This window comes from Sparus aurata, chromosome 14 (genome assembly GCF_900880675.1).
Source record: "Sparus aurata chromosome 14, fSpaAur1.1, whole genome shotgun sequence".
NCBI classification, from domain to species: Eukaryota; Metazoa; Chordata; class Actinopteri; order Spariformes; family Sparidae; genus Sparus; species Sparus aurata.
In genome coordinates this window covers 9,938,056-9,954,948 of record NC_044200.1, presented here as the reverse complement: position 1 = coordinate 9,954,948, position 16,893 = coordinate 9,938,056, and the positions used below count along the sequence as shown (strand labels likewise).

Genomic DNA, 16,893 nt, shown 5'->3' with positions numbered 1-16,893 from the left:
CCACACAGCACGGCTGCGGCGACAGACACACTGTGGATGGTGTGTGTCGGGCTGCGTGGATGGTATGATTGAAATTCACTCCCGTCTTGAACGCATTTGGGCCAGAAACGACAACAGAAGGTGAATGGAACAACATTAGAGCCGCTTGACCTCAATGTTACCCTAAAGCAAGACTCTAGTGCCATCTATTGAGAACGTTTACAACAAATCAGTATTCTACACAAGCACTGCTGCTTTTAATACCGCTCCCCCTCCCTCCCTCCCTCCTGCACAGCTTCAACTTATTCCTTCGATCGGGCAAAACATTGATCAATCGACCATCCTCTCAATGACTTGTTGATAAGGAAAATTGCGGATGAGGCTGCTCAGGATCACCACCTGTGCTTCGTGCACACACACACATACACACACACACACGTCTGCTTCTGATTGGATTTTTATCTCAAGGCGAATAAAATAAAGAGAAAGAAAAAAAGGCTATATTTTAATTCAACGATTGCGACGTGCACGCTCCGCATTGGATTAACCGCCGCGAAAAACTTCATGGGAACTACAGCCGCCGCGGCGCATTGGAACAGTGCAAAAATAAATAAATTAAAAAAAAAAAAAGTGGCGTGTAACCAGGCGGAGTTGAGAGTGATTACCTTCTTTGAGCAGGCGGGAGTGGATAAGGAGGATGAGAAAGCAGCAGATCGCCGCTCCGGTCAGTGCCCACGCAACTCTGGGCAGCTGCATCCTGGCGCAGGGAGGCTTGTGGCGGACCGAGACAGCCGTGCGGCGGGAGAGACACACTCCACCTCAGCTCACAGACACGCACTGGCTCATACTCTGCCGGCCAAATTCAGCATTCATTCCCTTCGTGCAAAAGCAGAAGAAGAAAAAAAAAAAGATACAAAAAAAAAGAAAGATCCTCCCGTGATAGTCCAGGTTCAGATGTGACAGAGCGGGAAAGGATTCCGTTTAACAGCGACGGATCTGCGCTCAGAGTGCGTCAGAGTGGCTCCAAACAGCAGGGCTGTTAACCCCCGATCACCGTCTGAAGGCTTGACGTCTCTCCCCACATCTTCTCCCCTCTTCTTCTTCTTCTTCTTCTTCCCCTCAGCAGCGTGTCGGCTGCTCGCTCGCGTCGGGCTCAGAGCGGGCTGCGCCCCTCGGCGTGTCTCCGTCTTCGAGTGCGCACGGCGGCTCCACGGCGATGCGGCGCGCAGATGATGATCACCGCTCTCCGCTGCATGTTACGCACATCTCTCCCACTGCTGGAGAGGCAGAGGCGAAATACTGCCAGCCAAGTCGCCTTGCAGCCTCTCTCTCTCTCTCCTTGTCTCTCTCTATGTGTCGTTCTCTCCCTCCCTCTCTCTGTCGCTCTCTCTCTCTCTCTCTCCCTCCCTCCCTCCTCCCTCCCCCTCTCTCTCCCCTCTTGAATCAGTCCAATGCAACTCTTGCCATTTACGCACGAGAACAACCAGTTTCATAAACTATGCATCTCCAGCTTAATCCCTGCGAACGTCACAGCTCCTGAAAAGCCTTGTTTTTTTTTTTGGGGGGGGGGGGGGGGGTTCCAAACCAGAGGCGTGTGTGTGTGGATGAATTCCCCCCGACTTTATCTCAAATCAGACTGAGCACAGACCTGGCTGCGCAGAAGGATCACAACAGTTGGAGGCGTGATGAATGTCTGCACGTCTCTCTCTCTCTCTCTCTCTCTCTCTCTCTCTCTCTCTCTCTCTCTCTCTCTCCATCCATCCTCTGTGTGTGTTCCTCAGACGGGTTTGACTGTTTTGTTCCTCTCTGCTTAGCTCCAGTTTACGTCACAACTCCTCCAAATAATCTCCTCCAGCCACAAAGCATGAGATGGTGCTGCTATTAAAGGATCGTTCCACTGATAAATAGTGAGCAAACGGTGCGTGATCCTGCTGAACTAGACTAAGTTAGTAAGAGTGTTGCCTGTTCAGTTCTAACCCCTGTTCCATTAAAGGGGACTTGCTTTATTATTTATCCCCCCCCTCCCCCCCGGTTTATTGTATATTGTGCATTTAAAAGGTCTTGAAAATTAAGAAGCCAACAGGAGCTCCTCTATCCCACAGAAAACACTGCTCCTGAAACGCCCGTTCCCCGTGAGTTCTTGACATCACATTGTCAAACATTTGCATATGCAATGTTGTACAAAGTACCCATGAGTCGTACTGAGTGATATCATGTTAAAATGTGACTCTGGTAAAAGTGAAAGTCCACCCATGCAAACAATACTTGAGTAAAAGTCTTAACAGTATCTGATGTCAACTGTATTTAAGTACCAAAAGCAAAAGTGAAAGTACATTATAAACATATTTACATGTAAATATATACTGTATACTCAGGGTTGACTGATTATTGATAAAAACGCACTACTTTTGGAAATATGTAATCTTCAAAGTAACTAGTAACTAAAATTATCAAATAAATGCAGTAGAGTAGTAAAGTACCACAATTGCCTCCAAATTGTTAGAGAGTGGAAGCATAAAGTAGCAGAAACCAGAAATACCCAAGTGTAGTACAAGTACCTCAAAATTGTACATACGCACAGTACCTGAGTAAAAATGTACTTAGTTATATTCCATCTCTGAATTTATGCAAACAGACAGCGCCGGCTGAGACAGGGTGAGTGATGCTGGCTCAGGCGTGTGTGAGCTGACCAATCAGAGCAGAGTAGGTATTAAGGAGGCGGGCTTTAAAAAGACATGTGCCAAAACAGAGTGTTTCAGACAGAGGGGGAATACAGAGCTGCAGCAGTGGACAGTTTGAGGTAACTGATGTGTTTTTTTGAGCACCACACTGTAAAAAGTTGCTGTAAAAGTACAGGGCATTTTGCACAGTAAGGCACTGCTATTTGTAAATACAGTATAATACAGTAAATGTTGGTGTTTTTCCAATTTTTTAAAGCATGAACTTCTAGCAGCATTATACTGTAAAGAGCACACTATACAGTACAACATTTTACAGTAATCACATAATAAAGTGCTAAAATATTTTTTTACATGAATAAACTTTACAGTAGGAACACTTAAGTAACATGCTTGTTACTTACGCTGCCAGTATTTTACTGTAAGGTGTCTGTGCCGCACAAGAACTATTTTTTTTACAGTAATTATAAGCTGTAGTTTATTTTACTGTAATCAAACAGGGACATTTCTCACAGTGAAACCCTTTCTAGCAGTAACTCGACAATGAAATAATGAGCCTGAAAATGAGCATTTTGTTTCTCCTTTAAAATTAAGTCATAAAGATATAAAAACAAAAAGGTGGCCACTTCCATTTCAGATATTTTTAAAAAGATGCAAATTGTAGATTTCCTGCACCTCATCCCTGGATGCTGCAGAAAGAAAATGTAAAATGTGTGGTAAGGAAATTGTGCACCTCCTTGTTAGCCAAGCCTCCCAGTTGTTGGAACAAGCAATATAGCTTTGGGTAGCCCGGCCTGAGGCTCCTTTTCTAAGAATATTCAACACCCCCTGAAACCCATTACACATGTAGCCTAAAATTTCATCATTTTACAAACATAAAGAATTTATGCCATTGCAAATTCTTAAAGAGGGCCTCCTCTGCTCTGTTCTCAGTTTGATGTTTAAAAAAAGAGTATCTGGATCTTGTGAGTAGAAGCAATCGGACTGGAGGAGGGCAACAATAGCTTGTATAATCCCCCCTTCCACTCCCGCTGCGCGCTAACGAAGCTATTGTTCCTGCTTTATGTATATCTCAATGCTGACGTGTGACGTGGCGAGAGATGCAAATTGAAACGTACTTCACTGAACGGCTAAGTCGGTCAGTCAGCCATTTGGACGAGACTGGTCAGTTTGCACACGATATACCCATATGTCCGCTCAAGTGATGGCGGTGTTTTTCAAGGCTGCGGTTCCACCTCGGGGGGCCACTCGCGAGTTTGATCCCAGCATCTGTGTGTTTATAATTGAATCAGAATGACACGGTCCAGCGACTGACGCTGCCACTCAAACCGGAGAGCTGTCATTGCACTGTCAATAAGGTTGGCCCCTGCAGCTACTAGCACTAATTAGCTGATAACAGTCTCTGTTGGCTGGCATGCGTGCCAGACTGTGCATGTGTTTTACTGCGCATGCTGTGAATGTCTACGCCTTTTTGTTTTGTGTGTGTTTTTTATAGCAAGTTTGCATGGATGTGAATGTGTGTGTGTGTTTGTGTGTGTGTGTGTGTGTGTGTGTGTGTGTGTGTGTGTTGGAGAGGGCCTGACACCTCCCAGCTTCCTCCTCTAAAGCTGTGATCCATCCATCTTCTGCATGGAAAGCAATTATCAGAGACCTGACCTCTACAAGGATTTTGGAGTATTAAGACTGTATGTGCGCTTGTGACTGTATGGATGTGCGTGAATGTCTAAATGTATCATCTGCTCAGCCTATATACTACTCTTTACTCACCAGAAGAGTGGCGAGCTGCGCATAACTCTTTGCATGTGCATAAAGCCTAATTAAGAGACCGTTTGGAAAACTGAGATGAGCATGGCACAGTTTGCCAGAGGAACCAATTACATCTATTCACAAGGTTGCCATATTGAAACTGTAAAGTGCTCCCAAGGCACCCGAACCATATGTACACTGTTTGGAAACGTCATTTTTTTAACACCAATTTAAGGTGTCAATGGCTGTTTGTGTAACTGTGAGGAAATATTTAGAACTCGAAAAGTACGCAGCACCTCCCAGTAATTAGGCTTTTCTGTTCAGTTATTTATAAAGCAGAAATCGACATTCGCCACCCACTTAAAAGGATATATTTACCAGGAAGGTGAAAATTAAGTCGCTATCATCTCATCCTCGGAGTCGGATAAAGTTTCGTCAGCGGAGAAACATTTCTGGAGCTTCACAGCAAAACGGTTTAACAGAGTGTCTTGAACAACTGAAGTAGATGGGGACTTAAAAATGGAATAAATAAAATAAAAAACAAAGCATTAAATGGCTCCCTACTGCTCATCCAAGTCTCTTGAATCTGCTCGGTCCCAAATGTATTTGAAAACACATAAATTACACCCTCGACATGTGGTAGACCTCGTGCGCCTTCGTAAGACGGAGTGGGCGCTAACGCTTTTTGCTCAGCAGCTACAGTGAAGATTTTGGCTCTAAAAGGTTGTCAATAACGTGTTAAAAAAAACATTTAATGATTTTTTTCTGGTTGATTTTCATCTTTTTTTTTTCTTTTTTAAAACAAGTCCCCATCTACGTCGAGTTTTTAGGACAATGCTGCAACACTGTTTTTGCTCTGAAGCTCCAGAAATGTTTTTGCAGACTTCACCCAACCTTCCACTGGCATCAGTAGGAGGAGATAATGATGGACTTTTCATTTCTGGGTGAACTTATCCTTTAAGTCAGCTGTAGCTTCACTGGGCTTGCAACAAACCCCACAAGCAGTGTGTCTTTGGCTTAGTGTATAAACTCGAGCACAGAGAGGACGCAGGGTGAACGTTGCTGGCACTCCGCTTCCTTTACATGTCGATGCTATTTCCTCATAGGTCAAGTGTCACCAGGAATTTGCAGTGATAATAGAGCAGCAAACCAGGCTAGCATGGATTCTTCCGTTACCGTTGTATACTTAGACTTACGTTAATGTTGTGCTTTTTACTCAAAGCGCCTTCAGACAAATGCCAAATACACCCGTTTGCATGCACATTCATACACCGATGGCAGAGGATGCTGTGCAAAGTGCCGACCTGCTCATTAGGAGCGATACAGCACTTCCTCACCGAACAGCCCACAATCTTTCTATTCTCAGCCATTCACACAACAATGGAGCAGCCAGCAGGAGAATTTTCGCGGTTCAGTATCTTACCCAAGGACACTTGAACATGCAGCCAGAGCTGGTGATCGAAACACTGATCCACAGAATCAAGTCAAGTCAAGTCAAGTCAAATTTATTATTATTTATTATTAGAGTACGACCTGCTCTTTTTGCTGAGCCACATCCAATTAACCTGGTTACAACTGTCCACATATTTAATTTAGTCATTAGTCAATGCTTCTCTGCATTGGATTTTCTGCCCTATTGTTGCTGCAATGTTGTATGTGCAACCTCCAAAAATAATTCCAGTTCAGTAGCAGCTTTGAGTTTTCCAGAGTTTGAAAAGAATAACCCTGATGATATCAAATAACTAATAACTTAAGTTTAATTAAGTGAAAACGTACCAAGTGTCTTCTTTTTTCTCTCCTCTAACCTTATTTAAACTTATTATGTAGAAAATATTCAACTGCCAAATGCTCTCTTTGCTACAAACTGAGCAGTTGATGAAGTTGTCAAAACTTGGAATGGACTGTAAAGCACATGTTATGGAATCAGATGCAGAAGTAATTGATCATTTATTATATGTTCATGCATGAACATGTATGTCCATACAGTCATTCACAGACCATAAGTTAGACCCCTCGAGCAGGGGCGCTGAAACTTTTTTCCCTTGGGGGGACCAAAATGTAAACTAAATGGGTGGCCACGGAACAAAAGAACAATTGTTTTGCAAGATGGGAAATGGCACTAGGATCCAATACAGTTCCATTAAATGCCTGACTTCCTACAAAAAGTGTCATTCAGCCAGTGCTTAGATAATAAAACAAATTATAATTAAGGTCCCTACATGTTTTCAGAGCCGTAAATAAGGAAAAAAAAAATTAGAAAGGCATAAACATTAATAATATTCTCTCTCTCTCTATCTATCTATATATATATAACATTTTAACTTTATATATACAGTATATACATTTAACTTTATATATAATATATTTAACTCTATATATATATGAATTTAACTTTATATATATATATATATATATATATTTAACTTTATAACAGGCCAACATTGGCACCTCTTTGGGCAGCCCCACTATGATCTCTGCAGTGTTCCTCCATTCAGAATCCTGTTTACAATTACCAAAAGTCCTGAGGTATCAAGCTGATAAAACAATATTAAGTGTACTTTCTGTTTGGTCAAAAAGGCTCCAGGTCTCCAGGACCCCAAACAATTAGGTTTTATTTTACCTTTACAATTATGTGACTTGTGGAAATCTATAAATATCCATTTATTGGTATATTATATCCAGCGATTTTTCTCGCAACTTTTATCACAAAGCACACAGGGGCTCATTCTGTGCTGCTGCCTTGGGGACAAACTTTTCTGTCTAGACACCATTAAAAATCCCTGTCAGATTTGCTTTCATTTTTTTCCAACACCCCTTTTTTTTATTACAACGAGATATCAAATATGTTTTGGGATACGTTTTGGCGTACTGTAAAATAATTTTATTTCTCTGTTTTTTTGTAAATTATTAAACTATTTCCTGTATCCTCACACCACCCACCTACACTGCTGCCACGTCTCCTCTCTCACTTTCTCCTACCGCCACCCCCTCACCGCTGATTTTCCTTGCCAGAAGCCAGGAGAGGCGTTGCTTGCTTTGTCCTCTGTGCAGGTCACTGGCTGTGTGCCAGACAGAGCCCATGCCAATAAAATCCATGAGTAATGGCCTAAAACTTCTACATTCGCTGTGTTTCCCATTATTTCCCATGGCCAATAAATTTGAAGGAGGGCTTAATCAGAGGGAAAAGCAGGAACATACGGCACATGTCCAGTAGGGTGTCCAACACAAAGATTCTTATGGTTTAATCAGAGATAAAAGTTGATGCAGCAGCCACCAGTATGGTTTCTCTTGTGAGCCACTTTGTCTTCTGTCAGGTGGAGCCATTATTTTTTGGGCAGATAAACACATCGCTCCTGTCTGTCATGAAATGATGGCTGCCCCTGAGGTGAGGTCAACTCTAAATTAAGTCCTTTAAGGACCTAATAGATGGATAATTGAATAAACATGTCATAGTCCATGAATTACCCAGTGGAGAATCCAAGTTTTGCAGCAGGATTGCATAGTCCAACATTTCTGTCTGTCATATCTGAGTTTGAAACATTGATACCAGAAGTGAGAATGTTTTGTGTTTTGTATGCCACCCGTGTCTATATTTGATCATTAGTTGAGCAATATGCCAATATGCTGTGAAGAGTTAAGGACTGCCATTATTAAAAAAAAAAAAAAATGAAATAAATAAAAAAAATAAAAATATATATATATATATGTATATATATCCCAGACTGTCTATCCCAGACTGCACAGTAGAGAATGCTTTGTAGTAACAGTAGAACACATTTGCAGCAACTTTATATAAAGACATGACCTATCAAAATGCTCGGTACGAAGAAACTTTATATATATATATTCCTGTGGCTGATATGGACTGTGATATAAAGAGGTCATATAATGTTTTGGGTGTTTTTGCCTTTTTGGGTGTTTTTGCCTTTCCTTTATTGTGTTAAAGGAAAGGAAATTGTGTTTGTGTTATTTTTGTCCTTGTTAAAGGTCTGCAAAGTGAAAAATCCCCAAGTCCAAGGGAGTTACTCTCTCCCAAAGAAAACACTGCTCCTGCACTGCCTGATACACCTGGTTTGGAGTCAAACCTTTACTTTCATGTGTGTCACTATGTAACTGGCATTATACAAATATATATTCATCATAAGCATAGCATAGCATAAAATATATACACTCCAGTCAGTCACCAGACATACATTTGCTATCGCTGTAGCAGTGTTATTTTAGATCACACTACCTTGCTTGACATGACAAGCTCTGCTCTGCCTCTGATTGGCTATATCCTGCCCATTTAGAAATGCGCATGTGCAACTCTCATTCAACTAAGACCCCCAAATAAAAGTATGAACCTGAAAATGAGCTTAATAAGACCTCAAGTTTTGTACCCAGCTCCATCTGCACTCAGCCACCATTGTTAGAGAAACCACGGATCAATCTTCCTTCAGGAGAGCATAAAAGCAACAATTTGGCTTTGTAGAAACTCACTGTTTAATCAGTAAGTTCTTGTGTTTAATATGTCGTTCATTGTGTTTCCTTTTGCTTCCTTGTCAATCACCTGACACCCACAAGACAGAAACAAAGCGTCTGACAGGAAATAATCCATCAAAAACATGTCACCTCAGACATCTGTCACAGTCATGTCTTTGTATTTAAGAAATATTCGATAGCCAGGGTGTCAGGTAATTGTCCACATCCTAAAGTTTGGTGGTTTTAAGTAAAATTGTCTATTTTCATAAAGTATATAATGCTAAATATAAAGATAGACATACTTGAGATAAAAAGAAAATAACAGTGTCATTTATAGCTCATTTAATTCTATGAAGGGCTTATTATTAGCCTAAAAGAAATGACAGATTACTTTAATTGACCTTAATTCTGTTCTATTCTATTCTGGGAGAACATGACATAATTATTGTACCTTATCTAAAAAGGTTTCAAAAGTTTATGGCACATTTACATTATGGAGGTGTCCATCAAGGTTGTTCAGCCTTCACATATTTGGTCTCAAAGAATTTCATTTCCTCGCCAGATTTGGCGAAATGGAAAGAATTTGGAGGAAAATGTCAAACATTTGTATGTGCTTTAATTCTTTATGTGAAAACACATTCATACATTTCATACAATGCTCTTTTTAATTGCAAGCAGTGCCACTCACACAGACTGAAGCAGCAAAGCCATTATATTATTCATTATTAACTGTACACACAGAAATGCACAGTTAATTAAGTGTCATTATGGGAAATGCAAAATATTGAGCTGGAGAACACTGGCGATAGACTCATCCTCTTGAGTCCTCCACTAAGCTCCTTACATTTCCTGTAGTCGGAGAAAAAAACAAACAAGCTCCCACGTTCACCCATCCGGTGAGCTTCCTCTCCATTTAGTCTCCATTTGCCCGATCTTCACTCATCCATCATCCCTCGGCGCTGAAGGCTCACCTGGCCTGATTCCATTAGTTACCTGTTAAGTGCTACAGCAGCACCATGAATCATTGGCATTATAGGCCACGTTTAGTTTGCCTGATTAATAATTCATTTGCCTTTTCATCAGTTTTCACCAGGCAAGTATCGCATACAGTATGGAATCAACAGTTCTGTCAGAGACGCTGTCTGACACCATCTGTCTTAAGTGATCCGATCACAGCCACACAGCTCCAAGTACAGGTGTGTACATCCCCATGTCCATGGCCACAATGAAGGACCGCCTACTCAACTGATGTCCTCTGTGAAACAACAAGAAGAAGCCACAAGTACAGGCATAGTCGATTACGGCAATATCGCCAGACTTCCTTACAAATATTGTCATTTTGAGAGCTGTTGAGTGAGAAGTTTAATAAACTTTGTGAAACTTTGCACAGACAAAATTCAAAATAATTCATGACTTCTTGTAAATTTGGCATGAAATACATTACACTAATTTGTTTCTTTCCTTGTAAAAAGTGTCACCACTGTACCAGCCTGTCAGTGTCCCTGTCTTAAGTGCATCACTTCACACCATTTGATCACACTGTTTCAACTAATGTCATCATTTACACATAAATTATGAAAGGATGACATTTCATTGATGGTAAGCATGTCACATTTTTTACAGATACAGTAAACAATAACAAATATAGGCAACCTCTTTGATGCCCGTGAGAAAGTCTCCCCAGACTCCTTTAAAAAAATGCCCATTTTTGTGAGCTGCGGCGTTAACAGAACTTTAATAAAATTGTGAGATGCTGCCGACCACAATTTCTTAACCACTTGTGCCCCCTTGTGAATTCTGCAAATGCTATACATGCAGATATCTCTTCATTTGTGTACAAACATGGTATGGGTTATTTCCAGTGGTGTAGGTATTCATTTGCATATAGAGTGAGGAAGTGAGATCCGATCACAAGTGGTCACTCGAGACACAGCTGAAGTTGCATGTTCGTACCAAAGCCTCAATGATGTGAATCCACGTCGCTGCTGCCGTTGAAGCTAAGTAAAGGAAAAAATAAAACCAAAGCTGACTTTAAAAACGGCACTAGTAGTACAATAGACCCACTATTAGTAGTTGTGCTGACAAACTAACGTAGTCACTTAAACACAAGTGACACGTTTCTGCTTAATTGTTCCTTAGTTTAGGAAACTATTTTTTTTTTTTATTTTGACTAAGGGCAATCATCCTCTAAGTTTTGGGAACTACAGTTGTCATAATTTGGTGGATTTTGTAGATGTGAACAGGAATTTGACTGTTGCAACTGTTATCACTGGGTCAATCACTTATGTATGGGCTGCAACTAAAGCCTGTATATGTTCGTATTTTGTCAAATTGAAACATTGAAGGTATGCAGGGTAACATATTAGTAGTTCATGTTTGTAATGTACCCATGGGTGTATAGACAAATGCCACTGGATTGCTTTGCAACTGAAGAATGACTAAAAATGTAAAGATCTTAAGGCAAGTTCTGGACTAAGCTGGGTCTTTTTTAAATGTGATTTCTAAGCAGATTTTGGGCCATTTATTCATGATTGACACTGATGATAATGATGTGCAATATGACTTAGAGAAGGAGTACGATTTTTGGCGATCATTGCAGCAATAAGGCTTGAAAGCATCTTAATCGCCTCCAGGAGCTGTGTGTCACAGCCACTGCCGCTGCCTGTTATGAATCTTTTTATACACGTGTTAGAGTCATACGCTTTCATCTCTGGTGGAAATTGAGAAAGCATCCACCACAACTTCAAATAAATATACTCTATAAGATGTTAGTATAATGTACAGAACTTGGGAGTATATTAAAATAAAAGAAAATGTAAAGTTGTATTTTCTGAGTTTGATAAATTGAAATGAAAAACTCTAGTAATTTGGTTAGTCTAATTGAGAATACTTTTAAAGTTTATTGCTTTAAAAATGTTAAATTCCTACAGTGTGCCTTTAGACAATGCACTCCTACATTTTGCATACCATTTAGTTAATAAACTAACTTTGTATGGATAACAATTAAATGCTTATTAGATAAAAAAAAAAACAAAGCCCCAAACGGATGACTAATGAAGAAATCATGTCTTGCTGTGCAGTGGACTCCTGCTGCCTGTTCATCTGCCATCTCAATGGACAGAACACAAATAAAGGCAACAGGATCGACAATTAAATGTTCAACAACAAAGTCGAGCAACACCAAACAACGCAGAGTGTTTTCCATTGGGAGCTGTGGATAAAGACACTTGCGGGGGGGACAAAGTATGTGGCTGAAATTTAAAAAAGTGTTGCACGATCAAAAAGAACAAAATAAACAAAAGTGGAACTTTACTAGAAGAGCCTTTTTGCTCTCCGCTCGAATCCTTGCTTGCTTTTATAGTTTTTGTACGTATTGTTTTGGGGGGGTAAATAAAAATTGTGAACACAGTCTATGAAATTGCAATCTTTGCTAAACGAGTTTGTTTAATTGGACGAAGTGTGAAAAACTGCTTGTGCTACACCCCAGGAATTTATTTCATGCATTACAGCCTGAATTGGTCTGTAAGCTGCACTCAGTATATTAAAACAGACTTTTCTGACCAGACATTTGAATGTTATTTCCCTTACTGACTACATGCTTACCAAATAAAAATCTTTTTCAGGATGAAAATCTATATTAAAGTGTTGCTACGTAATATATTAATCATGCCTTATAAATGATTAAAATGACAGTGGTTTTCCAGTCAGTGTCAAGCCCAAATTGCAGCACAAACACTATTATTAACTATTCTGCCTTTGTTTTGCTTTTATAGCCAAACGCTTGTCATCATTGACAGATTGCCTTGATTATGGAGTCCACAAAAGCATCTCGCCTCAGTGTCACCACAGAAGTCGCACTCGGGCTGACATCAGCTCGCTTTCAATGCAGGCGATTCGGGAAGAACGCTGACTCCATCATTTGAATATTGATCAACTTTTGTAATGAGGATGTCATATTCAATCTGTTACAATGTAATCAAAAATCAATACCCTATCAACTTTAAATGAACCGCAGTTTCTGTTTGATTCTGAGTCGTGTGAAAGAGAGTTAATAGACCAGAGTCTCAATTTTCATACCAATCTTCCATATACGGATCCTCACTGGTGTTAAATGTGGTTAAAACCTCCTGCTAGCACATTTAGGAACAGATCACTGAGGCTCACAGAGCACTCGGAGGGAAGAGGCACAAAGAAAAGATGCCTTCGAAAAGAATGTTTGGCCTTCTGTTTGAGCTCTCGGCATACTGAAGAGCTCCTCTCAGAGCAAATAGGTGAACACAACAAGGGGTTTGTGCGTGCAGGCAGGCGGCAAAATGTATGCATGGAAAGGAGAAATGAAAGGCGGCAGAGGGAAAAGAGGGAAAGAGGTGAGACATTGATTCAGGTGATAGCATGTCTCTTTGCCCCAGTGAAAGCAATAAAAAAATGGGTCAGGTCGAGACAGTCATGAAACATTCAAGTCAACGTTTTCCTCGAACAAACACAACAGAGTACCATGGCATTCGTGGCAAAGGATCCTTGAAAACAGAAATATAACCTTGTGCATGACAATACACTGCAGAATTTTTTAACATATAGTTTCATGTATTTTTTATAAACAGGAGAAGAACAAAGAAGCAAAACAAAGTGTAAGTAAATACACGTAATCATTTTCTTGGTGAAAGTTAAATTAGAGGATTAATAACTCCCTTATAACGGCAGTTCAATATGAAGGTGCAGCCAGCAGCCAGTTAGCTTAGCTTAGTAAAACCAAGGGAAACATGGGGAATCTTTCCCTGTTTACTACTACAACTACCTTCTGCCTATAACTTCCACCTCTTGGCAAGAAAGGAAATACATGCATTTTACGAAATGTCACACTATCACAATCATCCTTAAAAGGTCCCGATTTCAACCAGCCGAATACCCCTTGTTGCACTTTCCATTAAATCCACACAAAACTTTGTCTGTTGTGGGCTACTCTGCAACCATGTTGGGGCAACTTCCCCACTCCTTCTGGAAATATAAAAAACTAATTTTAGGCTAATGAAAATTACACAATGATTTTATTTTTAGGTTGATTAAACGCTTATGAAAACATAATTGTGAAGATTATATTTCATTACTACCCCTAAATGCCCCTAAATCCTCCACACTGGGCCTTTAAATAGCAAATTCATAACGTCTGTATCCACTTTGCATGCACCGATTTGCTTGCATACTGATTTGTTCATTAAAATGCCACTTTGTCAGTTACGATAAATAACAACTCCACATGTGCTTTGCAGGACATGCATATTTATCACATAGAAAATGCTGTACTGACACCTTATTTTGAATCACGTCAGGCGGAATCTGAACATTAAAGCAGATATGTCAAACATGTCTTGTATTTTTTATGCCCGGTGGGTCATTTACCGCACGCTTTGTGTATATTTCAGTGAGGCTTTGAAGCCCATTCTAAATAAATGATGCACAGCGGGCTCTGTGTTCACCTGCTACGAGATGGAAAGCAATACAACGGAAATTGAAAAGCAGCAATGGCATTAAAGCAGGAGAGGTTGTGGCCTCTCTGACCAAAACAAAATCCAATTGTGAAAATAGCACAGATGATGAGAGTATCTGGTGGCAGCATTGTCTGGCAACACGGTGAGAAAAAAAGGAGCAGTCTCCTCTCCAGATTGCTATGTCTTTGAGTCACCCCGGCTCGTCTGCATCAATATGAGTGGAAAAAATGGAGAGGCAAATGAAAAGAAATGTGATTATTACATGAAGGCATGTGGAGAGAGGAAAAAAAGAACGGAGCAAGAGGAAAAAAGAAGGGGGGCTCAGACACAGAAAAACAATTTTTTGTCATTCAGGGCACGAGGAAGACAGGGAGTAAAGTGTATAGAGTGACATGCAGGCTGAGATGATTCACAATTTTGTTGCAACGCTCGAGCAGAGAGTCAGACACTAACACAGTCTGTCTGTCACCACAGGCTGCTGATGGACACACATTATTGGATCCATACACCGCCTCTTTGCTCACTCACAGTTCCTCAGTGTAGACACATGGCCCTCAGTTAAGCAGCCAGAGGGTTTGTTCGGGGATAAGAGTACACACTGTGAGCTCAATAAAAAAATGGTGACAAGAGAGCTAATACAGAGATAATACAAGATTTTTTTTGTCTGTCTGTTTTTTTCTGTGCTGATTGCCTAATAAGCCAGCCGTCCTTAGATAGATAAAGATTAGATTAGATAGAAAAAGATATATCCAAAAAATAAAAATAAAAAGTCAGAGGACAGGTTAAGTACAGCCTCTGCAATGCAAAATATGCCACATAAAATTCAGGCAAATGATGTCCGTGTTCATGCATTTGTGCTGTATAAGGGAAGCTACATCTAATTTACAACCTGCAGTATGTTTAAGTCACTTCACCATAAAAAAAAATATACTTTAGCAACTTGTGAGCAAGCAGGTGATTATTTTAAACATCCAATAGATACTGTACAACATTAACATTTATTTGTAATTTTATATGCCATCTGCAGAATATACACCATGTCCAGTGTTAAGTTTGCTTTTAGCTCTGTTTTGGTCTCCACCAAGTCCAAAGTGAAAAATATTACTACCGCTAAACGCTCCATTTCATTCACCTGCTAAGTAATTACTTTTGTCCGTTTCTTATTTGATGTTTTGCAAGTAGTGTGCAGAGCTTTTAAACTGAACTGATACTGGCAACTGTTGCTGAAAACTTGGTAGATTAAAGTGTTGAGACCGAACTGAAACAGTGAAATTCAGGGCCATAAAACCAAAACAATGAGGTTAAAGGAGCTAAACTGTTTTGTAGAGTTAAGACAAAGTGCAGAGCTGAGTGTGTTTTGTTAACTACGAATGACCCCTTTCAATTTTAAATTTGATCCATTGTTAATATACAAGTATTGATTAGTGTGTAACCCTAACCCTTTTTTGCAAGTTTTAGCTTGCTGATTTTAGCATTTTTGGTATCCATTTGTTTCCATTCATAACCGTGATGAATGGAAATCTAGCTCTTTCAATTCAATTTTATACAACTTTATAAATTTTTGCAAGTGCGTCTGTTTGTAGCAACTTGCCAGATAGGTCAACAAACACCCAAAACATATAAATGAACTCTACTTAACAGTTATTTCACTATTTATAAATAATGACATGTAACGTAAATATAAAGTATTTCATTGGTTGTTAACAGTAAAATAACAATTTAATAAATTTCATTTAACTACAGATTTGCCATTTATTAATGATGGTAATTACAAAGTTGTACCTTTGTGTTCAGTGACATTAAAGAATGAATAGAAGAAGAAGAAAGAAGAATCCCATGCATGGGAAAATGATCAGTTATATACATATCAGTTATGACTGTACAGGCACACTGGTTTGCTCCATTAAATAAAGGCCCTTTTTGACAGGCCCTTCAGGAGATTAATATTTTGGCTATTTATTGACAGGTCAACCCTTAAAAGATTGTCTAACAGGGAGAAAAAAAAGGTGTGACTGCATATCGTGAGAGGGTGAGAAATAGACCACAAGGGCAAAGAACCAACAAGAAAGAGGGAAGAAGGAGAAACAGATAGACATGGATGAAAAAACGGGCAATGGGAGCAATGACAGAGGAAGAGAGAATTTATGAGAATGAAGATAAACACTGTAAAGATGGAGCACCATCCTCTGGCCTCTCTGGGGCTCAGACTCCCTCTGACAGCACTAGAAAGGGGATCAACCCTGATTCCAACCAGGCTTTGTCTCTTTACACCATGAAAATATGGCCTGGAATCCCATTATCCGCGGCTATAGAGATGCGAGGGCTCCATCTTCATATCTTATTGCGCAGCGTGTGGCATCACCTGCACAGAGTATATAGAAGCTCCGGCCTTAAAAGAAAAAAGAAAAAAAATCTCTCACCCATTCTCATAGGCTCGAGAGGCTCTTTAGTTGAAGGGCAAATAGAACTAGAGCGGAGAATGGATGACACTCATTTCGAGCAGCAGCCTAATTCACAATCTTCTGTAACTTTGGCATAGC

At 40.1% G+C, this 16,893-nt stretch overlaps 1 protein-coding gene across 2 annotated transcripts in view; it reads right to left on the bottom strand.

The window, feature by feature from the left end:
• The window catches only part of tafa5a (TAFA chemokine like family member 5a), a 166,360-nt gene that overhangs the window by 108,356 nt on the left and 41,111 nt on the right, over positions 1-16,893 (bottom strand). Inside the window, exon 1 of one of the 2 annotated variants that reach the window (XM_030439819.1) lies at positions 645-1,366. The exons of the other annotated variant lie outside the window; for it this stretch is intronic. Within the exon in view, the coding sequence (XP_030295679.1) occupies positions 645-735 (91 nt within the window). The 5' untranslated portion in view covers positions 736-1,366. Of the gene's footprint in view, positions 1-644; positions 1,367-16,893 lie in introns of those variants that run through there. 2 annotated transcript variants of the gene reach the window in all.